This window comes from Mirounga leonina, unplaced genomic scaffold (assembly GCF_011800145.1).
Source record: "Mirounga leonina isolate KUSES-001 unplaced genomic scaffold, KU_Mleo_1.0 Mir_53, whole genome shotgun sequence".
Lineage (NCBI taxonomy): Eukaryota > Metazoa > Chordata > Mammalia > Carnivora > Phocidae > Mirounga > Mirounga leonina.
The window spans coordinates 22,042,121-22,066,566 of NW_023270807.1; the positions used below are offsets into that span (position 1 = coordinate 22,042,121).

Consider the following 24,446-nt stretch of genomic DNA (forward strand, 5'->3'; position numbering starts at 1 on the left):
GTTTTTTACTAAACTGGTGCTACCACAACCTGCATCATTTCCCTCCAGATCTGTGAGAGAGAGATGTAAAACCTCAGAAGAATCTTTCACCAGTTCCCTACTTTGTGCTGTGATCTGAGAACCTCCTGGTCCATATGTTTTCCCTTCGTCTCCAGGCTTAGAAATACACTGGTTTTCTCCATCTCTTGGCGTAATTAAGAGATCACACTTAACAGTGCTTTCTTTCAAATCATTCTGCCAGCAATAATTTTCACCATGGATTTCCCTTTGACCACTGACACATTTTGTTTCCTCTAGTGGAGAAACATCATGTAAAATCATTCTGAAATTTTCATCAGGGTGGGCACTTCTACATGAAAGCAATGGGATTTTCTGTTCACTAATGGAATAAACAGAAAAGAATGGTCTGTATTGCTCTGCTATATGGATATCTTCAGCAGAAGACAAGCTTCTAATTCGTGACTGGTCTCCAGTTAAAATGCCCTGTTTTTCTTCCCTCTCTGCTGGAGGGCTACATAACCCAGAGTCATCCTCCTCCGACGTTAGAGAATTAGTACCCCATCTGCACTTGCTGGCCTTGGTAACAGCATCTGACATATCAGTAGGTTCAACAAAAGAGGTTTCACTTTTGTTTGCATAATCCATAAAATTGGCTGGGACAAACATTCGCCATGACCGTCTATGTTCTTTCTTCTCTGCATGGGATTTGGCTTTGGGTAATCCTGTGGTTCGAATGATATCGCTATTTAACTTGAGCGCATCAAAGATCATCTTTTCATCTAGTTTGTTAGCTTCACGACCTCTCAGCTCAAATACACTGGAAGAAGCAAGGGCACCGTTAGAGCATAAAGAACTAACATCCAGTGTTCTGTGACTGTAGGGTAAAGTCCGATCTGTAAAATGCCTGGAAGACAGGCTACCCTTTGAACCAGAGTCTATCTGTTCATTTAGTCTAACAGTGTCATAGATTGACCGCTGTGGGACGTAACAGTCTTCGATATTTAGGTCCTCCTCTTCTTCACCTTTCCCTACACATGGGGGATTCTGACGTAAACAGTCTGGTCTGCTGAGTGGCTTCCCCATTTTGTAGACAGTTAAAACAAATATTGCAGCTCTTGTCAAAGAAAATAAGAAAGAAGGTAAAGCATCTTTCAAAAAAGTATACTTCTGACCAGAGCCATAAAGTGTCCTCAGCATAAAGACATATGCTCAAATAATACAGGTCGTGATCTATGAGGTGTTTATAAGGTCATCAGCATCATCAGTGCATCACTCTAAATGCAACTATCCTTTTACCTGGTTGTTTTTAAATGATTCTAAAAAATAAAGTGCATCAAGAACACAGAACAGAAATCTCCTTCCTCCCCCTTCCCCAGTCCCCCAAGTTCCCAATCACACACTCCAAAACACAGAAAACAAAACAAAACAAACACACACTTAACAGTGGCTCAAACAATCAAAACATTCCATTGTCAGTCCATTTCCCTTTTTAGTCTAATTTTGCATCTGAGATTTCCAGGTTAAAATTTCCAAATGAGCCAGCATTTTTAACAGGCTGAATGTCAGTATCGGTAGAACTCTGTTTAACTGTAATCCACTTAAGGATGGCTTGCAAAACTCCCATTTCCTTTATAAATAAACCATGCTTCAGAAACTTAAAAGACAAACACAGGGACCACGTATTGTTCAGATCAAGACACAAAACAAATCTTCAGAGAAAAATAAGTTGTCTAATGCTGTTAAGAAAGTTAAAATCTTCTTTTACTTTTTTTGGGTGTAGCTATAAATAATCTTGATTCAAAAGGCAGTTTTTCTTCCCATATTAAGCTTCTTCGAGGCTACCCAAAGGAAAAAAAAAAAAATAGACTTTTGGACAGCCAAGCCAGGACAATCCAGCAACCGTTTAAAGTAAACAGTTAGAAAGCACGGTGTACTATAATCTCCCCTTGAAAAAAAAAAAGTCATTTCCAAAGAGTCTTATCTGATCTTCCTTAAGGCTTATTCCACCTGAGGAAACTGCAGCAAAGAAGAGCTCCGGGTTTCCTCTAAGGCACAAGCAGCACAATTCACATTCAGCTGAAAACCGAGACTACGCTAGCCTTTGAAACTGACCAACTGTGGCCGCGGTTTGGCTTTCTTTTCAGCTACAGCTGGAGAGAGGCAGAGGTGGCCGGTGGGGGAGGCAGAGAAGGAACTCCAGCAGGGAGGTCCTGCGCTGTCCCCAGCTCCTCTGGGCAGTGTGGTCCCCGGCAGGCATCCTCCCGAGCCAGGGCCCTTCCAGCAACGCCCTCTCTCTTCAGGCAGCAGCCGCTCTGTCCCTTTGCCGAGCCGCGCTCTGGACAGGCTGCTCTGTGCTCTATCACTTCGCTGCTACGCCCTCCCGCGACTTAACTTCGCAGTCATCTTTTTCTTTGACTCCTGGCCTCCTCTCGGGAGCAGGCGAGCTGTTTCAGGGGGAGGTACCTCGAGGCCGGGAGGCTGCAATGCAACAGCTTGGTGGAGACATCAGCGCACCTCAGACCCAGTGCCGGAACTGGGGAGAGGGGCCGCTCGGGTTCAGAGAGCCCCGAAATCCCACCGACTACGTAGTTCAAAATGGGGAGTGATCTGAGGGCTTGCAGAGGCAGAACCGGACACCAGGGACTCCCTGAAGAAAGCCTTTTGTGAACGCCCGTCACCGTGCTCATTTGAATATTAAATGGAGGGGAAAAGGGCTAGGCAGGTCCCTACCCTTCAGCTGAAACCACACCCTCAAACCACACCTCGTGCGCTGCAGTTGCAGACTCTGTTTCAGTAGCATTTGCGATGCAAAGTTCGGATCACTTTGAGTCCAGTGTTGAGTCATTCCTTTTTAAAGCCCAAGTTTAAGTCTAACTGTTCTCCAGGGTAAATTATTCCTGTGGGCACAGCCCTGAGCACTGCTGACATGAATATCAGTAGTTACTAATAACCACACAGGTCCCTGGAGCTTAATGCAAGGCCCAGGCAAAGATCAAGGGCAGCCAGTGACTCTGGATATTTAATAAACAAAATCAGCATCTGCAGATTGTTATCTATACTGAACACTCTTTAAAAACACTGTTTGAAAATAAATTCAGCAAGACAAACCTAAACCTTTGCGGGAAAAATTAGTAGTATTATTTAAATAAATAAAATCTATCCATTCTTTATTTTACAAAATAAGCAACACTAACAGAGTAGCAGAGTTACGAATAAAGGCAGATTTTTTTTTCTCAATCTCACAAAATAATCATTTGAACATAAATAAAACTGTGTTGACCCGAAGAAGGCAGTTCTAGTAAAAAAAAAAATAACCTTATATACATTCTCTGGTAATTTTAGAGAAAAGATGTAGCAGGGAACTTTTGTACTTTTAATGAGAAAACATTATTCCAAAATTATTTTTATAAACTCAAGAATTGAATCTTAAAAAAAAAAAAACCTATCTCTAACCAGAACTCTATAGGTAATAACACCCATTCAACAATCATTTGATGCAATTCAGTATGTGGCCATCATTAAGTTGGGAAAAGAAAAAAATATGTATCTATATATAGCCATCTATAAAGAAAAATATGTATAAAAATATCTATCAGTATCAGAGTATCAATGCCCATTTTTCATAGTCAAGTAGTGAACTATTTCAACAAGCCCTTGATCCTATGGTACTTGAGCACAGAGGCTGTTCTGAGGTGCTAGTAATAAGAAAAAGAAAAAAGTGCACACAGTTACCATGTTTGAACAGTAGACTGGGCACTAGGCTGAGGATTATGACAGACCAAGGGTTTTACTCCCAACTGCCCCTATCCTGATATGTAAGACTGGAAAGCTACTTATTCATGGCAATATTAATATTCAAGTTTCCACGCAATGTGGATGAGTACTTTTCCCTAAACATCCTGAGATCCTCATAGAACTTTTCATAAGAATGGCCCTAAAAAAAAAAAAAAAGAATGGCCCTAATTCACCTTAGACTCTAACTTTGAATCATTATCACAATATTTTTTGGCTTTATATAAAGCTAAGAAGAGCAATGTGTAACTTTCACATTTGAGGTAGATAGTGCGTTTTTAAACTACATATATAATTCACTCATAAATTCAAGCATTCATCAAAAAAAGTACTACCTACCAAACACCACAGTAAGCACTGGCAAAACACTGGTGCACGGAGATTCAGCACCACTGTCCTTATACAACTTACAGTACAGTGGAGAATATGGGTGAGAAAATGGGCAAAATACACAGTCTGGAAGTAAGGAGTGTTATGAAAAAATGCCCTCTGGTGATTATGTTTAAGTATATGCCATTTATTTAATAACTGAATTCCTCTTTTATTAAGCTAATTCCAACTAATTCTACAAATGATAATCCTAATAATTTTGATTCAAGTTAAAATATGAACTATTATTAATATACTGGTATTTATGACAATTATATACATACACACATAACTATGTATACATGTATGTATATATCTTTGTTACTTAAAACCACATTCCAGGGGTGCCTGGGTGGCTCAGTCAGTTAAGCATCCAACTCTTGATTTCCATTCAGGTCATGGTCTCAGAGTTTTGAGATCGAACCCGGCATCTGGCTCCATGCTGGATATGGAGCCTCTTTAAGATTCTCTCTCTCCCTCTCCCTCTGCCCCGCCCCACCCTCGGGGGGAAAAAAAAAAAAAATCACACTCCAAAGGTGTATCTGGATAACTAAAGAACTCTTACATTTTTAGAGCAAAACTAGACTGGTTTATCTTTTCCTCACAAATTTGATTTACACACCTACTTTAAATGTTATAGTCTCTAATGTTAATAAAATTAAGATATATAATACATATCTTATAAAGATAGATATAAAGATATATTAAACTGTTAAATATTAATCATTATATCTAGACCTCTCACATTTTCATAATACACAATGAAGAAAAGGAGCAAAGTTTTTCTGAAAAATAGTCAACACTATTATTTCATACATACAGAAATCATAATGTTAAATGTTCCCAAAATGTGACTTTACTTACTTTATGTTGCCTACTAGATATTCTTTAGCTAAAGTGTCTTCTAAAGGCAGATGATTTTGGAAAAGTACACAAATTCTAACTGCATAATAGCAAAATAGTACCACTTTCTCGTTTTCTATTTCTAAAGTGAAATTAAGTCATTGAAAAATAAAGTTCTCGAAAAATCTTATCACTAAGTCCAACAATCCATTTCATAGAAAAGTTAAAGGCTAATTTTGCCAACTGAAACATGGAGTTTTTAGGGCTGAAAGATTGGTAATACTAAGAAATTCAATGTGCAGTAAGTGGAGAATGTGTGAATAAATGCAACATTAGCCATGAAAACTGACAAAAGTATTTTCCTGGGCCAACAGCTAGCTACTGAAATTTGATCAGAAGCCAAACAAGAGATACATGATACATGGTTTGTTGGGTTTTTGTTTTTGTTTTTGCTGTGATACAAAAATAAGCCTTCAGAGCAACAATTTCTGTTCTTTCTAAAACAGATAGACCATTAGATAATGAAAACAGAAAGAATCCCATGTTTTTAGTTTCCAAACTAATAAACATGTTCACATAAATAACTAAAGGATTTTCGAGGATATTTATCAGATGAATATGCAATAGCTATTTATTTTAATAGGAATAGTTTATATTCAAAAGAAAGTAGGATAGGAGAACCTACCAAAGAGCAAACAAGTTCAAAAACACTTAACAGACTTACTGTCTGATCTTGATGGGAATTTATCTTGATGTGAATGTTAGGTTATAGTTTTAACAGGCACTTACTATTTTTCCTGTAAGTTACTACAATACTATTTTTCCTCTGTCTTCAATACAGTTTTCAGATGACAGCGGATAAAAAATACTCTGGTGTAACAGAAAGTGATTCTATATATAACACTGTTAATTGAAATATATGCACATGTCCATATATAACTTCTAAAAGTTGAAGTTTTTTTTTAAAGCCATCCAGCAAGCAAAAACTGATGTATCTGTTAATGATCTCATTCAACGTCCTTCAGAAAACAAAAAACCAAAAAAAAAAAAAAAAAAAACCTGAAAACACTTTTCATGTTAAAACACTACTAAAAGAAATAAAGTAGTCTTGAAATTAAAGCAATTAAAGGTAAGTGAGCAACAGGATACGTAAGCACAAGACATTTTCTCAGGGTATCCTTGTTCCTGGACAGCTCCAGAAGCTTTTCAGTTTACAATCACAGCATTTACCTCTCTGAGACATTATTTAACGAATGATTACAGACCCAGGCAACCATTTAAAAACATTTACAGGTCAAATTTTCTTAACAAGAAACCAACGTATAATTTCATAACCACAAAACAAATTCTCTCTCTCACATACACAGACACACCCACACCTTTAAGCCACTTTCCACATTAATAAATTACGTAGATCACCTTTTATGTAAGGGAGGTCTATGATAATGACAGTAGATGCTATAAGTTTGGCACTTTGGGGGATCCCTTTAAAATGGTGATATAGTTTTATCCCATTAACAACAACAACAAAAAAAAGAGAGAGAGAGAAAGAAAAGAAAAAAAATCCCCCTACCCATATAAAATCTCTGGCTAAAACTGCCCTCATAACAACCTACTTTAATTCCCAATCTTAAATAAAGCAATAGAAGAGAGGACCACACAGCATAAAGAGTGACTGCGTTACTTAGCAAAAGCAGAAAGAGAACCCACACTGCCCAAGTTCCCTTTAGATGACCCTTACAGGATAGTAGATCCTTGCGTTTGATGTAGGAAAGAGGGCACCCATGTTCTGCTAGTTTTTGTGAGTGAGAATATGAGGCATTAACAATACTGCACAGCAGATCAGCTCCAACTCTTTGTAGCTTGGTGTGGTGGTCTCTGCTGGGGTGGGACTTCTCTCTTGCCCAAGCGTGTATGATATTCTTTCTCCTAAATTCTTAAATGCCACATTGATACTAGCTGATTAAATGATGTGACCTTCCCATAAGGCCCATGCATCATCACATTGTGGTTTCTACAGTGAAAATATTTTCATTTTTAAAAATACCAGAGGAAGATATCGTGCAACTGCCTTGCTAATCTAGTCACATTAACAGAAATCCAATCAAGTAAGTAAGAATTTTTTTTCCCCCTCTTCTACAACAGCTTTATTTCATTTCCTCCTGTTCTCAACAAAAAAAAGGGAACAATTCACCACGGGCCTCTATATAACAACATGGGCACACATAAAACCCATTATGTTAAAGCATTCTGTGGACAGTTCAGTTTTATCTTTAAAAATATGGTGACATCACAGAGGTTGTTTTAGGATCATTTCATAAATATCGTAGGAAGGTATTTGGAAAGTGATTTATTTCAGCAATACTATTTACAAGTAGGGCTCCAACTGCCTGGTTTCTGCAGCCTCATGATCCCTGGCATTTTAGCTCACCCACTATTCACATGAAGACACCTGGGTTAAACAATGCCTTCACCTGGACCAAAGAACATGTATCACAGTGTATGAGGCAGGTGTTCTGGTCTTTGTCTATGGTTTTGGTTTGGCCTAAACATTTTCTGCTCTACATAATTCTATTTCAATTTTGAAAATAAAATCAGTTTAGAGAGACTTTGTACTTTGTACGTTATTTGTGGGGACAAACTGAATTACAATTTGGGGCAGCAACAGAGTGGCCAGAAATAAAGAGTAAACAGGTTCTGAGGCAAGCCTTTTTACCATGGCCTAGATAGAGGCGGGAAGGGTATATATTTAGCTAGGATGTGACTGTATATGTTCATTAAAACATCAAGTTTCTTTGATCTTCACTGAAATTAAATCAATTCAATATGGTGATAGCGATTACTTTGTGATGATCAGAAGATCTGACTGGCTGTTGATGACATCACAGGAACTGCTGGGACATGTTCCTTGTATAGAGCTGGTTACATGTGTCTTTGATAAATAAAAATGTGGAAATATTAATATTACTTAATAATGTAGCTTAGATTTGAAGATAATGTTAAGCTAGTAATCTTAATAGAAAACACCTTAACAGAAAACACCTTAATAGAAAACACCTCACACTTCATACGTTTTAGTCTAGTGACTAATATTTAGAAGTCAGAAAACATATGGTAAACAGAACTCATACAATCAAATAATTTAAAAACTTTAAGCTAACACAAAAGGTAATACCAATCTCTTTTCAAAAACTTGGAACAGCTTTCACAGTGAATTAGGACATTTGGTTCAAAATAGCATTCGCTTTTAATCATTATGTTTGGGTTGGTATCTTAAACATGAATTAATTTTGAACTTTCAAGGATATTAACTGCTATTTCTTAGGTTAATTTTTAGAAAAAAAAAAAAAAACGGAAGCAGAGAAGTCTGTTTTATCTAATTTATACAATCCATTCCACTCCCAATGAATATAAGGCACCCCCTACCAAGTAACTGGGTAATACCTACTAAGTTTCAGTCCTACTCTGAATTTTATATTATGAAAAATTATTATAAGATTCTATCCATGATATTAGGTTAAACTAAAGCTACCTGATAGAGTAATGTCAAACTGGATTACACTGCAAAGTCTATAATAAAAACAGACCCAGTGCTTCAGTGCTCCTTCTGTTTTATTTTTAGAAATTATAAAAATAGCTCTTTTTAGCAGACTCTTATTATTATATTAATAATACAGATTATTCTACTTAAAAAAATTTTTCAATCTTCCCAAAATACTATGTTAAAACTAATGTCCAACAAAAAACAAATTAAGATCTGAGTTGTACACAAATTGATTTGCCACTTGAGTCAAGAGAGACTCACTCAGACAATGACAAGTTTGGTTCTGTGTCAGCAGCAGAGGGGGTGGTAGTCAACCCCATCGCCATCAACATTACAGCATCTCCACACCAGTTTCCAAGGCGATTCCACACACATTTATCTCGTTTTTCTCATAGCAGCCAGTTTTATGGAACACTTACATTAGGTGGGTATTGCTAGTTTTTTTTTTTTTTTTTTTTTGGGGTATTGCTAGTTTTTGGACTGAAATGAACAATGGCTAGTTACTTAGGCCACCCAAATTTGGCTACAACAGAGATGTTTTAAAATTTCCCAGAGAAAATAACCAGATGTACATCATGAGGCATCAAGTTGACACAAAACACTGCATTATTTCTACCAAAACATCCAAGCTGTGACACTTACTACCTGTGTGACCTTGGGCAAGTCACCTAACCCCTGGCTCTCAGCTTCCTTACACTAAGATGGAGATAATAATAGCATCCATGTCTCAGGACTGTTAACAGGATTAAGACAGAGTTTACAGTAATGCTTGACACACAGTAAGCCCTCAAATATTAATTGTTGTAACTGTTTTTTTTAGAACATACACACACAAATAAATAGAATTAGTGATTGTGTATGCTACCATCTTTATTTCCCATAATAACATTCTTGTTATTTTTTCCCCTCTGGTCCTGGAATATATTAAATGCAGACGATTTGTCCACTTGGAAACTTTTATTTTAGTCACTGGGTCTCAAGACACTGAAGTTATGTCAAGATGTTCTTCATTACTAAATTTCATTAAAATAATCAACTCCCTCCAAAGTAATCAGAAAAGAGACAACGCAGCATGCTAAGTGGTTTATTTGAGAAGAAATGACCACTTTATTTCTCTCCACAATCAAATAAAACAAGCTCTGTAACCATTAATGGTAATGATGCTTTAGTGCTTTTGAGTTTGCAAAAACACATTCAATGCAATGGTGAGAGAGCTCCTCCTACCTTGCTTTTTCTTACTTTCAAAAGAACTCTCTATATAGAGAGCCACATTTTTCATCGTACTCATGCCTGGGAACACAAAGAGGGAGGCATCTACAAGCAGCAGTACCAATATTATTACTCTGGCCCATTTTCTTACAAGTGGTTGGAGTAGTTTTTTTTCTACACAAATTCACAGAAAATCCAGAGAAATGATAAAAAGTTTCACAAAGGCACTGAACATGCTTCAGTTTCACTAGGACAAAGGCAGCTTGATTACTGTCATTTAAGCATTCAAATTTTGTTGGGGTTCTACAGAAAGCCCCAGACACTCACTCACCAAGCTCTCCCCAAGACTCTGAGGCAGCCAGGGCCACAGAACTTTGTTTTTCTACTAGCGAATTCTCTTGTGTGAAATCGTGATTTTACAAACCAGAAACTGGAAAGTCTGACAGGCTAATTAAGGAAGTAAAGACACTATGGTAGTAGCCTTTGTGAAAATTCATTAAGGGAAACCTCCCTAAAATGGGGCTGGGAAGTTCAGCAGGGGGAGCTCTCATGCCAGACCACTCAGTCCTCAACTGACATCCAACAGGAAGAGGCAGAGCTCGCGTGTGGATACTACGTCATTGCCGTGCAGACAGGAGGAAGAGAGGCTTACCTCCTCCTCCCTAAACCCCCACAACAGTCCAGCTGATAAGAGACGGTCACAGCTCAGCCACTGAGAAGGCACTATCCTCTCAAATCCCAGTGTACTCCAATGGACGTTTTCTTTATAACAGCCTTCCCCAGCGTCTAGCTTTCCTCTATCAAAGGATGTTCCTCTCTTCTGTTCTCCAGACTTGCCTATGGTTTTGCCCTAGCTTGCCTGTCCCACGCTGCAATTCTCAAATAAACCCATCTTTTGCTGGCAAAATAACTGGCAGTTTTACTTTTTAAGGTTAACACTTCCTTCACCTTCAAAAATCAGTATCTATACAGAATCACAGATTTTTTAAGCCCTGAAGGAACTGGGCCTTAAAGGCATTTTTTTTTTTTTGCCTCTCATTTTTAAAAAAAATTTTTTTATAAACAACAAATAACCATAATAGTAATAAGAAAAAGAAGTTATTTTTCAAAACTCAGTCACCTAAATAATGTTATTAAAGATGAGCAAAGGAAACACTATGTCAAATATAACAGCACAAAATTTGCTAGTGCATCTGACTCATATTCATTTCTCATGGGAAACAATTGATAGTTTTGCAAATGCTACTTTTATCTGGTCTTATTTTAGTCTTTATGTGCAAATGGTGGGACTTACTGTCATACCGGTCCCTACTGCAACGTAAAACATACCTCCTGAATAGAACAAGACCCATGCCAACCCCAAAGATTCGTATCAATCCCATGCAGCAAATTCTTGATAGTTAGGACCCCCTCTGTGCAGGGTTGAACCTGTCTTTGTCCATTGTGGAGATGCAACTTCTGCCCTTACTATCATAAATGAGGTCAAATCCAGTGACACTGAACGTGGCCCACCATTTTTATCTAATATTCCCTTTATTAAGCCTCACTCCACGCTATCAAGTGGCAGACATTTCTGGCACTGAGGAACTTGCAGTCCAATCAAAAATATTTTATTCCTAATCCTCTGGAGCACGAGCCCAAGATCTGTGTTTAAAAAACCAGGATTACGACATGAAACTCCACTCTGCCTTTAAAAATATGAACTTTTGGAAGAAAAAGTTTACAAAAGAAATTAAATTAAGAAGGATAAGAAGACTATAAAAAGGAAAAGACTATAACTCACCATTTAAATAACATGCTGGGAGACAAACATGAAGAGAACAAGCTTTTTATGTTATAGACTGGCCTCTGCCCTAGAGTTTAAAACATGGCTCTGCTCACTTCAGATGTCAATTGTGAATGACATCAGAAATAGACCCTACAATGTTAGTTTCAGGCTCACCTACAACTTTTCAAGCACCCTTTGACCTCTTGGTATTATCTCAGGTCTTATCCTCTGAGGGCCCAAATCCCCAGGAGGCTTGGAAATCTCCACATGCCTGGATATTACCCCCATATGGGCTCATCCAGGCTCAAAAGCTGCATGACAGCCATATGAGAAGGCTCTACGGTTAGGCAGTTCCTTCCTGTACCAATTCTAAATTTCTTTTAATAAAAAATAAAAAAATATTTTTCTAGTAAGAAACAATAAAAATATGAAATAAAAATTTTCTTAAAAATTTTTTTTAAAAACAGTAAAAATGAAGAATTCCCTACCTTGAACACATCAAGCTGTTGGTTAATTGTCTCTGTTTCCATACCAACAGGGCCTTGAGACTCTTCATGTTCTTCAGCCTTCTGAAGCAGAGTAGAAAATTCCTTCAGTTTGCTGTAGAATTCTTCAAGACGTCCAATGGTCCCTTCAACCTGCTCTTCTCGGGCTTGAGCTCGGTCCAGTAACTTGTTGCATTGTTTGCTTAAAGCTTCCAAGTCCCTTTTGATTCCAACGAGATCAGGCGAGGTCTCTTCCATGGCCAGCATCATCTTGCAGGTTTTATTAGCATTGTCGTTGCTGGCTATGAGAGCTTCTAGTTTCTTCAGAAAGGCTTTAATTGCCTCCTTCTGCTTTTGCAAGGTTTCTATGTCTCTCCCCACTGGGGCCATGCTATCCAGTTCGTCATCGAACTCTGCAAACTGAGAAAACATTTCTCGGATGGTATTCTGGAAATGCCCAATGCCCTGAAGCTTGGTTTCCAAGAACGAACACCTTTCATCAACCAGCTGATTCAGTGCACTATGTTCTTGAGCTAAGGTTTCTGCTTGTAATAAAATATCAGAGGTTCCCTTTGAGTCTGAGGCTTCTACCACGAGGTCCTGGGCAAGTCCTTTGACCAAATCTACCTGATGCTTCACGGTCTGAAGTGCCTTCTGCTGGGTCTGCAACACAGTCAGGTACTTGTTACTGTAGGCCTGGGGTCCTAAGGAGTCATGGACATCCAGCTGTTCCTTTGCACACTTAAGCTGCCTTTTAGCTTCTTTGGAAACTTCTTGAAATTCCTTAAACTTCTGGGCCATGTTCTCCAGAGAAAGTTTCTTACTGTGAAGTTGTTCAGTGACCATGTCTACTTTCTGGATCAGTGATTTATTCTCATCCGTGACAACCTCTTTATCTACCTCACAGACACTGAGCAAGCTGTTGGCTGCGTTGTTAAGCAGTTCTACCATCCCCAAGTGTTGGTTCATTTCCTTCTGCAGAGACTTTAACTTGGCCATAGCATTCTCTGTTTCAGCAGGATCCAAGCAAAATTTTATTTCCCCCAGGTTATTCTGACATTTGTCTATCCATGGCTGGAGAGTCTCTACATGCTCTTTATACTTGAGGGCTTTTTCCAGTGAATCTTTTACCTTGTCTTCCTGTTCTTTCACCTGCTTATTAAATCCATCCCAATTGGTTTTAATTGTGTTAAGTTGGGACTGTAAGGCTGCCTTCTCAGACCCTTGTGTTTTTAGTAGGAGATTTTCACCTTCTGCAATGGTTTTTTCATAAATATGAGACTGAGCAGACAGAGTTTTACTAAAGTCTTTCTGATCTTTAATTAATGACTCCAAGACATCGAGTTTGGCTGATATTGGGGGAGAACGGCTATGCTCTTCTTTCTTTGTATCCAGCCAAACCTGAAAATCTCGGGACATTTGCTGAAATTGGTGAGAGCTCGCACAGGCTGACTGAAGGTGCTGAATGTGATTCTCTAAAAATGAAATCACAGACATGTTTATTTTACATCAAAATGTAATCTAGTCTATGAAAAGCCAAGACAAAAACCATCAGATAAATGGACAGAACTGTCTAAAAGGGAAATGACTTGCCCACTTGTGTGGTTTTTACACATCATGAAGGCCCCATTCAGCAGCACAGAACAACTGCATGGGTTCAGGTTCCGGCTCAACCTCCCAGGAGCTGCTAGACCTTGGACAGATGATTAAACCTCTGAGCCTCATCTGCCTGGGTGGCAAACTTAATAGAAGCTGCCGTGGCAATTAAATGATAGTACATGTAAAGTTCTCAGCCTAATGCTCGTCACATGAAAGTGATCATAACAGTAATCATCATCATCAGAGCCAATATTATCAATATCCCATCAAAATAAAGGAGTAGGTCTGAAATGGTTGCTACGATCAACAAACAATTCCAGTCAATTAAAAAAATATGTGAACTGAGAATGTACTAGTTGCCAGGCACTTAGCATTACTTTTCAAACAGAACAAACACAGTAGCCAAATGTGCTGTCCTCCAGCAGGCCCGCCTCGCGTGCAGGAGCTCCTGCCTGCTGCCTCCGAGCCCCACGGGTGCACCTGCCACAGAATCAGGGCCAAGGGGGCGAGAGAAGAACCTAGGGCCCAGCGCTTCTCTTCCACACATTTCTCTAGAAAAGCTTTCTGTAACGGAACAGAACAGAGGAACTGCAGGGGAGAAAAGGATGCGAGGCGTTTTTATCCACTGTACTCACCTGTTTCTCTGGTGCAATGAAACAGTCACGCAACAAAAAACATTAACGGACACCTTTTAAAGACCAGTTGGAAATACCTGACGTTTCAATGCTTAAGCGGACTTTTGCCCATTATTTGTGTGGCGGTAGAGCCGCCCCCCCCGCCCCCGCTCCCCCGCTGCATCCGCTCATGAACACAGAACCACTCTCTGCACTAGGGAGAGCGGGCAGAGTCCCTTCAGGGTCCTAGATTCGGGGCAACAGCCTGGAAAGAGGCACGGCAGGATCTCCGTTTCTGGGGAGATACACGTATTCAAAGAAGACAAACAAACCTGCTTTTTGCTCAACATCCTTAAATGATTTTAAGATGCCTTCTAGTTGCCTACTAAGTTCTGCCTTCAAGTACTCTTCCTTCACCAGTGCTGACAAATCCTCACAGAGGGCCTGGGCCACTTTTATCTGCTTCATTTCCTGCTCTAGTTCCTGCTTCATTTTTTGGGCTGCTTCCAACTGCTGGTTCATAGCCTCGGGGTGAGTGCTCCCAGCCGCACTGCTGCTGACTTGATTATCCAAGTCACTCAGTTTATCAGAAAGGCTTCTCAGCAGGCTTTGGTACTGTGTGCTCTTAACAATGGCTTGGCCAATCCAGTCACATCTGTCGCTCAGTTGTCCTGTGAGGCTGTCCCACTTCTGGGTCACAGCTGCCAGTTGCTCCTTCACGACCCCGTGGAAAGAGGGGTGTTCCCCAGGTCTGCTCAAAATGCCCCGGCCGGCTGCTGTTAGCTGTTCATACTGAGGCTTCCGAGTGTCAAATTCTTGCAGCAGAATCTAAGGCGAAGACGTAGCGAGGGTAAATAAACACCCAAGAAACTGAAATGGAGCTTTCAGTTTCTAGACAGACAGAAATGGTATTTATCTACCTAGTTTTTATTTTTTCTAGTTCCTGTTGTCCTAGTTTTTATTTCAAGGGCAGGGCAATGATCTTAAATTAGTCCAAAGGGCAATGGGGCTTTGCAGAGATAACATTTTGTCTAAAATAACATCCTTCACAAAGGGGAAAAAGCAGAGAGTAAATACGGCAGTCTGGGCAGAATGAACGACAGCTGATGTACAAATATTCACAAATGAAGGGAAGCACTGCTATTGGACAAGTTTACAGCATACAAACACCAAATTTGTATTTTCCCACTTGCAGTTTTCTCTTCGCAGGGTATTTTAAATGCTCTGTAGCATTTTATACCAAAGGAAATACACACGGATGACACTGTTAGAATACATTAACTCATGGGGCATTATTTTACAAGGGCTTTTTTAAGATACAAGGTTTATTAACATTTACAGTCTCTATTATAAAAATTTTAGCCAATAAATCATGTTGCTCAGAATGTGCAGTCTCAGCACTGACTCCCATTATACAATGAGTGACCCAGAAATCTCCCTTTGTTACTACAACATTTTATCTATCTCAGGGAGACTACCAAGACTAGGGGCCATTATTTCTCCCCAGGTATTTATTTATATCTTTTGCTTTCATTCTCTTCAGATTCAGAACATACATGAGCTAGGACATGCTGATGCTCAATGACAAAGACTGATTTGTATTTTCAAAGTACAGGACTAGCCGCGCTGCTCTAGATACCATACGTAGACGTAGGGAAATCCAACTGGAACCACAACGGAGCTTTTGCTTCTACCTCTGACTTACATTTCAGGAATTTTTTTTTCTCCTTGTGGATTCATCCACTTTATAATTAGACTAGTCTAAGCGACGTGTGGTTCAAGGTTCCCTCTTTATTTCTCTTATTCTTTCTTCTCTTTTTATTCTGTCTCTCCACCCCTCAGGGGCGTATTGCATGAGTTTTACAAGTTTCATTATCTTCTACCACAATCAAAATGAATAAAACCTCAAAGGAGTAATTTCTAAACAATAAAAAGCACATACCAGCTTCTCATAAAAATGTTATTACTTATACAATCACATTAATATTTCAAAGAAGGCCCTTTTTTAACAGGGTCTGCACAAACCACAAGATGACTGAAATGATCAAGGGACTCGACCCACTCATGGGCTCAGGAGACTGTTCTGGGAGGCCTCCTGGCTTTGGTGCTCTGGGGGTTCCCCACTAACCTCAGGACAGTATCTTATGGGCATCGGAAGCATAACAAACACACTTCAAGGCAGTTTAAGCACATACTGTCCAAAGCTAATGTATTTATAATGAAAACATTTGTCTCCTTAAGTCATGTAACACTCACCTGCACCTGCTGCCTCTGTGTGTTTAGCATATTTGGGTCAATTGACAAGGGCCCAAGAACACTGACCATCAGTTCTTTTTCCACAAGCCACTGTTTTAACTGAGCTTCTACAGTCTGGAACTGGGTTAGATTATTAGAGGATTCTTCCAGTCTTTGTTGTCTATCAACTGTTAACTGATTGAGTTCTTGCCACTTAGAATCTAAAAGAAAAAGATGAAACTGGTGTTTAGTTTTTATACATTTAACATCACTGTCTATGTGAATACCTCAGGATATGACTCAAAATGATACATAATGGCTATCATTCCATCTTTGTAACTCTTCTTACACAGTTGATTAAAGTGTAACCTAAGAGTTAATTGCATTTAATGATACAGATTTTATGGTCCTGGAGCTGTGTGTCAACTAAAAGTATAAGAAAAATTTGAATCTGACCTCAGAAGATAATGTAGAATATGGAATACTCCTTAAGGCAAACAGGATCCAGAGATCCCACATTTCTTCTAGAAGTCCTATAGAGTCTGTTTGTTCAACGATAACTGACCTACTACAACAAGGAACATTAACCCTTTCTTTGTTTTTTTAACATATAATGTATTATTTGTTTCAGAGGTACAGGTCTGTGACTCAACAGTCTTACACAATTCACAGCGCTCACCATAGCACATACCCTCCCCAGTGTCTATCACTCAGCCACCCCATCCCTCCCACCCCCCACCACTCCAGCAACCCTCAGTTTGTTTCCTGAGATTAAGAATTCCTCATATTAGTGAGGTCATATGATACATGTCTTTCTCTTTCTTTGAATAGCAAATCTTCAAAGATCACTGCTGGGCAAATGACTCCCAAATTTGTATATCTATGCCCCTTCTCTTTTATTCAAATCACACACAATGACAACCACCTGCTTGAAAGTTACACTAGGAAATCTCACCAACCCTTTACATTAAAAACAACAACAACTTTTTATTCCTATCAAAACTGGTGGATTTTCCTGATTTTTAGATTTCTTTGAAAGGTTATTCTTTCTTCCATAACACTGAGGTACAGTAATTCAGAATGTGCTTTCATGACTCTAATTCCTGTCTTCTTGATCATAAAACCTTAAACCTACCCTTTACATTCCTAGTGCCCTAACTCCATTTTGGTCCTCATCATGTTTTGCCTAGACTAGTGGTTCTCAAGCTTCAGCTGCACTAGAAGCACCCAGAGGGATTAAGACAGGTTGCTGGACCCCATCCCCCAAATTTCTGATTCAACAGGTCTGAAGTGGGGCCTGAAATTTTGCATCGCTGGAAAGCCCCCAGGTGATGCTGATGGTGCGGCTCCCCAGAGCACACCTTTGAGAACTACAGTCCTGGACTATATAGTCTTCCCACTGGTTTCCTTGTAATTAGTGTTCCTCAGCTGCAACCCATTTGGTTCTAAAATAATTTCCCTAAAACAATCACTTAAATACGTTGTTCTGTGCCCATACCCTTCAATAATTAACTTCTCACCACCTAGATGATAAAATATGAAGACTTCTGCCTCACATTCAAGGCCTCCCACAAAACTGGCCCTAGCCTAGTAATATTGGAGGGTCTGCACCCTGAGATTACACCGCTAATCTCGTCCTGTTGATCCTACCGTTATCATCCAAACAGGCTTCTGTTACACCAGCCCCTTACCTAACACACTCTACTTCCTCTCCGGATATCCCAGCTCTATCCTTCCATCACAATTCCACTAGACCTTACAAAACCTCTGCTCGGAAGCCTTTCCTACTGTTCCCACCCTTAAGATAGTATGCTTCCTGAAGCCAAGAGTTACTGACCATCATTTAAATATATTAGTCACTCAGTAAACAATCACTGATGGGCGAGATTTGTTGATCTGACAGATTTTTTTTCATCTAGCACAATGCAATAAATGGCTGCTTCTAATAGAACCCAATCCCTGAAACCTTACCTAATGACATCATTCTATATGGCATGTTCTAGTCAAACATAATCTAACTATAAAATAATGTAATTCAAATAATGAACTGAAAGGGAGAAATATCAAAATCTTATCAGGAAGCTTTTTTGAAATACACACTCCTCACTCTCACTCCTATTCTAAAATGCCTTGATAATCCTGTCCCAAGTAATTCTGATTATCCCAGGAGAGAGCCACTGAATTAGGGACAAATTATAATGTGACAGGAGCCTACGGTTGGATCAACTATACCTTTGAACATTAAGGTTCCTTATGACAACCTTTTTTCAAACTAAAACATACTTACCAATTTTTAAATTTATCACAGCATATCTGACTCTAATGGAAGGACAATATTTAGCTCAACATAATGGAACAATTGAAAGTAAAATAACTCTTATTATAATCATAGTAAACAAGCAGCACCTACAATGGGCCAAGTACAGTCTGTATGAGCTGTACACACATTAATTCATTGAATTTTCCAAACAATACTATGAAGTAGGGAAAATTAGTATTGTCTTACATGCATTTCCCATATCATTATAATAATGGGAAGGGGTGATAAGCTAAAAGGACTTATGAAGAGAATTCTGTGTTTATGAGAAACAGTTTATACAGGGACAGGATGGAGATGAGAGGATAACTCTGGATGAAGAATGGAAACCACCAGACTTCTGTGGGGAGTTACTTTTTAACCCTGACTGGGGAAGAGAAGAACATAAAGCAGGGGCCAAATGAGTTCCCAAAGGAACTCCAGGGAGGAGAAGGGAGCTTACCTTTTTCAGACAAAAAAAATATATATAAGGAATATTTAAAATAAAATAAAGTATAAAAAAACAAACACCAAAAATCAAGTAAAAAATGATGAAAACATGGTACTCAACACACAGCATTTTATTCACTAGTATCTACCGTCTTCATAAAAATAAATTTAGTTATGGTGTTTAGCAAGAAAAATACAAGATATGCCCAGTCCCAGCACACTATAATTTGAAATGACACTTTTAAATTTGCAACATCTTAAACATGAAACATTAAAGCAAATTCAAAAATAACTGAGGCTGGTGGATACATTTTTTTCTGATAAAGACTGATTAAAAAATGATTGTGCTTCTTTCTATTCACAGACTCTGGGATAAGTGACACGACATACCAATTTCTGTCAGCATCTGTTTCCATTTGGGGGCCTCAGGAGTGTCTGGGTTCTCCTCCAACAGCTCTGTCAATTTGTCTTTCAACTCCTGCACTTTGTTTACATTTTGCTTCAGTTCTGCCTCAAATGACTAAACAAGGAGAAAAAACTCTGTTAGAGTACGTCAACATCAGAAGACAAAAACACAATTATAGTAGATGAAAATATCCACTGTGGAGTGCTGAAGTGGGTGAGGGGCCAGAATTCAGTGGTTAATTATTCTCCTTTCCTTTTCTCAAGCAGTCTTCAACCATGTGATAAAGGAATCCCAAAGAGGAACACTACAGCTAGGGAGAAAATGACTCTAGTCCCCAGTAGCTAGGAAGAATTTCCTATTATTCTTAAACAAATCCCTTTGGAAAAAAGGAAGATGACATTAATAATACTGTAACTGATAAGGACATCAGTCTTGACAAAGGCTGCCAAGTTCGAGAATCTACTAGTGAATCAACACTTTTCTGGATTAACATGTTATAGAATTCAAACACAGACAGACATTTTTGCCATCATTGTCACAATGTAAAATCATTTCCCCAATCCTGACAGTTGGGGAAAGAAATGCCATCTATTAAAGAAAGGGCAAGTGTGAGCTACCCTATTTTATGTGGGACAGAACAAATCCCTAATACACCTAAATAAATCTTTTCCAATAGTTGACTGGTTAAAATCCCAGACTTAACCTGATTTAAAGGTGACAAAGTTGGGGCACCTGGCTGGCTCAGTCGGTGGAGCACGCGACTCTTGAACTCAGGGTTGTGGGTTCAAGCCCCATGTCGGGTGTAGAGATTACTTAAAAATAAAATTGTTAAAAAAATAAAGGTGGCAAAGGAGCTTACACCCAACAGTTCACTCATCTTTATAATGTATGTGTGTGTAAAACAGATGACTATTATCACTTTCTTTTTTTTTTTTTTTTAAGATTTTATTTATTTATTTGACAGAGAGAGACATAGCGAGAGCAGGAACACAAGCAGGGGGAGTGGGAGAGGGAGAAGCAGGCCTCCCGCCGAGCAGGGAGCCCGATGTTGGACTCGATCCCAGGACCCCGAGATCATGACCTGAGCCGAAGGCAGACGCTCAACGACTGAGCCACCCAGGCGCCCCTCCTTTTCTTTTTCCAGTTTCAATTATTATTTTGTATTTTTTTAGTTCAAGATTGAAAAATGGCAGATTGCCTGTTGTTTTTTTTTTAAAGATTTTATTTATTTATTTGACAGCTAGAGACACAGCAAGAGAGGGAACACAAGCGGGGGGAGTGGAAGAGGGAGAAGCAGGCTTCCCGCGGAGCAGGGAGCCCGATGCGGGGCTCGATCCCAGGACCCCGGGATCATGACCTGAGCCGAAGGCAGACACTTAACGACTGAGCCACCCAGGCGCCCCTCACTTTCTTTTTTTTAAATTTTATTTTATTATGTTATGTTAGTCACCATACAGTATATTATCATCACTTTCTACAGAAAGGCACATTAAACAAAACTGGTCAGTTATTTGCTGAAGGTTACAGAGCTGGAGATCAGAACACGGGTCCTGAGCACCAGGCCTCCGATGGATGCTAGTCTGTTCCCTTTCAGGTCTTCGGCAAATGTATGCGCAGAATGTACCTTATTCTGTTCCACCTGCGCCTTCGCAGCGTCCGCGTCTGTCGGAGTCGGTGCCTGGTGCCACTTGGCCGCAGTCTTGTCCATCGTTTGGAGCCAATGCATCATTGCGCTGGATTCTTCCTGAGCCTTTTGCAATTTGGAGAGCTTGGCATTCAGTGCAGCTATCGTATCCTTAAGTAAAAGGCCAAGATCTTCATAGCCATGGCTTATGTCAGCCATACCCTTTTTAACGGATGTCAATCCTAAAAGTATTAAAATAAAATAAAACCAGATGGACACGTTTTCAGGACGTTTAGAGTGAAGCTCTAGAAATAAAAGTTTGCTTTACATGATAGTCCCTCCTATTTTGTCCATATTAAGCCTACTATGATAAAGTCATAGAATTTTTAGACTAAAGGGTTAAAAATGCTAAAAGAATTTTTAGGACTATCTTATAATGCTATTTAATAACCAACGATTTACGGAGGGGTGGACGAACCATGAGAGACGATGGACTCTGAAAAACAAACTGAAGGTTCTAGAGGGGAGGGGGGTGGGAGAATGGGTTAGCCTGGTGATGGGTATTAAAGAGGGCACGTTCTGCATGGAGCACTGGGTGTTATATGCAAACAATGAATCATGGAACACTTCATCTAGAACTAATGATGTAATGTACGGGGATTAACATAAGAATAAAAAAAAATTAAAAAAAAAAACAACCAACGATTTAGGTACATTGCATAACACAAGTGAAATGAAAAAGAGATTTTTCAATGGAATGGGAAACCAAAACCATGAAATGCTATGTATTAAGTCCTTAGGAATCAAACTCAAGAAAATAGCTCAAAGAATGTTATTCAAGTGACAAAATACCTTAAATTATTTAACCAAAAAGAAGGAAACATAACCAAATGCCAAACCAAACTACCAGATTTCACTAACTTGAGATTAACAAAATTGCATGGAATGTTACATAAATATATCTATGAAGATATGACTATGATATAAAATAATAATGTTTTAGGGGCCCCTGGGTGGCTCAGTCGGTTAAGTGTCCAACTCTCGATTTCAGCTCAGGTCATGATCTCGGGGTCATGGGGTCAAGCCCCGAGACGGGCTCCATGCTTAGCACAGACTCTGCCTGAGATTCTCTCCCTCTCCCTCTGCCCCTTCCCCCACTCACACTTTCTCTCTTTCTCTTTAAAAAATAAATAATATCATTTTAACTCAAGGTTGACATTTCAATATAACTACTATTCATCTCTAAAAAGATCTTCTCTCAAAAAAGAACATAAGCCAAAGTTACTATAATCATAAGCACTTAAGTTACTATTCACCTTTATTTGACAAAATATCTTGAGTATCTGTGGCTGTTCCTTCACCATTTAATATTACTCCACCTGCAAAAATATTAACACCGAAGTAGTTACAGATTTCTATGGTATTTCTACACATTAATAGTAGATGGCATTAAATGAAACCCCATAAACAGTAATCATTTAAAAATGTTATTACTACTTGAAAATATAAAATATTGATTCAATTTCTAAATCAAATGAAGGTCCAAAATTTATAGATCCTTTCTGGTATAGAAAATTCATTCTTAAAGTAGTAACATGATCACCTGAAACGTTAGAGTTTAATAAGTTTAGATCATATACATTCATCCTTAAGTATTAATTAAAAAACAATTTTGTGATAAAATTGTTTTATTGTTATTTTTAGTAATAAAGTCCTTGAAGCTCAAAAGTTGCTCGCTGTGTGTGTCGCAAGAAGCATAAATGACTGACAGACAAACCCTTACTTAAGGATTTGAAAACTGTGTGGTACAGTTACACAGTGTTATTATGGGTTTAATGGAAGCAGAATGAGGTACAAAGACATGAAAAGTTAAAAGTAAAACAAACAAACTCTATTACTGAAACCCACATTATGTCAACACAGAGAGAGAAGAGCACAGTGGTTAGGAATGCCTGGGCTTTGGTGTCTGACTCACCTGAATTTAAATCCCAGCCCCACTAATTACTAGCTGAGAGAATGGACAAATTAATCACCACCCCACCACACTGGTAGGGATAATAATACCTAACTTGCGAGGCCACTGTGGGTATTAAAGACAGCTAACGGATTGCCTAGCAAATAGGAACTACTCAGTAAGCAGTAATTAGTACTACTCTTTAATTACATAAACATCTAGCCTTGGTTCCTATTTCATAAGCAGAATATTAAAATACTCAATTAGACTTTCTCAGGCATGTAGGCATTGGCTACCTATCTATAAAACACAAAGACATTTCCTAAAACTAGCCACACAAGAACAAGTTTAAAACAGGAATATTTAAATATCTGGATCTTAATCTGAGTTTTGTCTCTTTAAAACAGAAAAAATCACATACATTGGCATTTCAGTCGAAAGTGAAAATATCCTGAATCAAGACTGATTCCTACTGTGCTTGGTAGTTATCAAGAGAAGAAAAAAAAAAAAACAACTTCTTACTTATCACAAATATAAAGTGGACCTTTATAGAATAGAATTCCTTTTCTTAAGAAAAAACACAACAGAATTCTTTTTCTTAAAAAAAAAACAAAAACAAAACAAAACACTTGACATTTCAGGAAATCTGATTAGAAGAGAAAGGAGAGATCATCACTCCATATATAATATGAGTACGCTCTGAAATGGGGTTAATAGAGCGGAATAAATGTTTGCAAGAGGCCCAGCTGGAACATCTCACAATAGGGGCAGCTGGGGGGCTGGGTGGAGCAGAAAAACCACAGAGGGTACTCAGAGACTCTCAGAATAAAGATACGAGATCTGCCTTCGTCTATTCTTGGATGAGAAAAAAAACAAACAAACCCTGATATTAACAATATAAATATGTTTTAAACTTAAAACCATATACACAACTTAAATTAATTTTAGAATCATTACTTATACATGACTCCACTTCTGCTGAGTGGCTCAATCATGACTACAATTTAGGTACACTGGCTAACACATTATATAATTGTTTTCTTTGGGAACAGTGTAGAAAATAAGGTAGATGGGGATTTTTAAAAATACAGAGATCCACTCTACAGAAAAGAGCTGCTTCCTTCCTTCACCTCTCCTCTCCCAGGAGACTGGGCTCATTTATTAAATATTTCAGTAGAATCTGAGTTATCTCCATTAATTAAGGTAGAAAACAAATTGGAACCTGATTTTTCCTCTTCCCCAATATAATGTTCCTTAT

General features: G+C 38.7%; 1 protein-coding gene across 6 annotated transcripts in view; it reads right to left on the minus strand.

The window, feature by feature from the left end:
- The window catches only part of DST (dystonin), a 364,537-nt gene that overhangs the window by 83,215 nt on the left and 256,876 nt on the right, over window positions 1–24,446 (minus strand). For all 6 annotated transcript variants that reach the window (XM_034991245.1, XM_034991240.1, XM_034991239.1 and 3 more), the window contains 6 exons: window positions 22,551–22,613; window positions 21,235–21,476; window positions 19,595–19,724; window positions 16,480–16,679; window positions 14,556–15,051; window positions 12,014–13,485 (listed from right to left, as the gene is read on the minus strand). In XM_034991245.1, coding sequence (XP_034847136.1) covers window positions 12,014–13,485; window positions 14,556–15,051; window positions 16,480–16,679; window positions 19,595–19,724; window positions 21,235–21,476; window positions 22,551–22,613 — 2,603 coding nt within the window. The remainder of the gene's footprint in view (window positions 1–12,013; window positions 13,486–14,555; window positions 15,052–16,479; window positions 16,680–19,594; window positions 19,725–21,234; window positions 21,477–22,550; window positions 22,614–24,446) is intronic.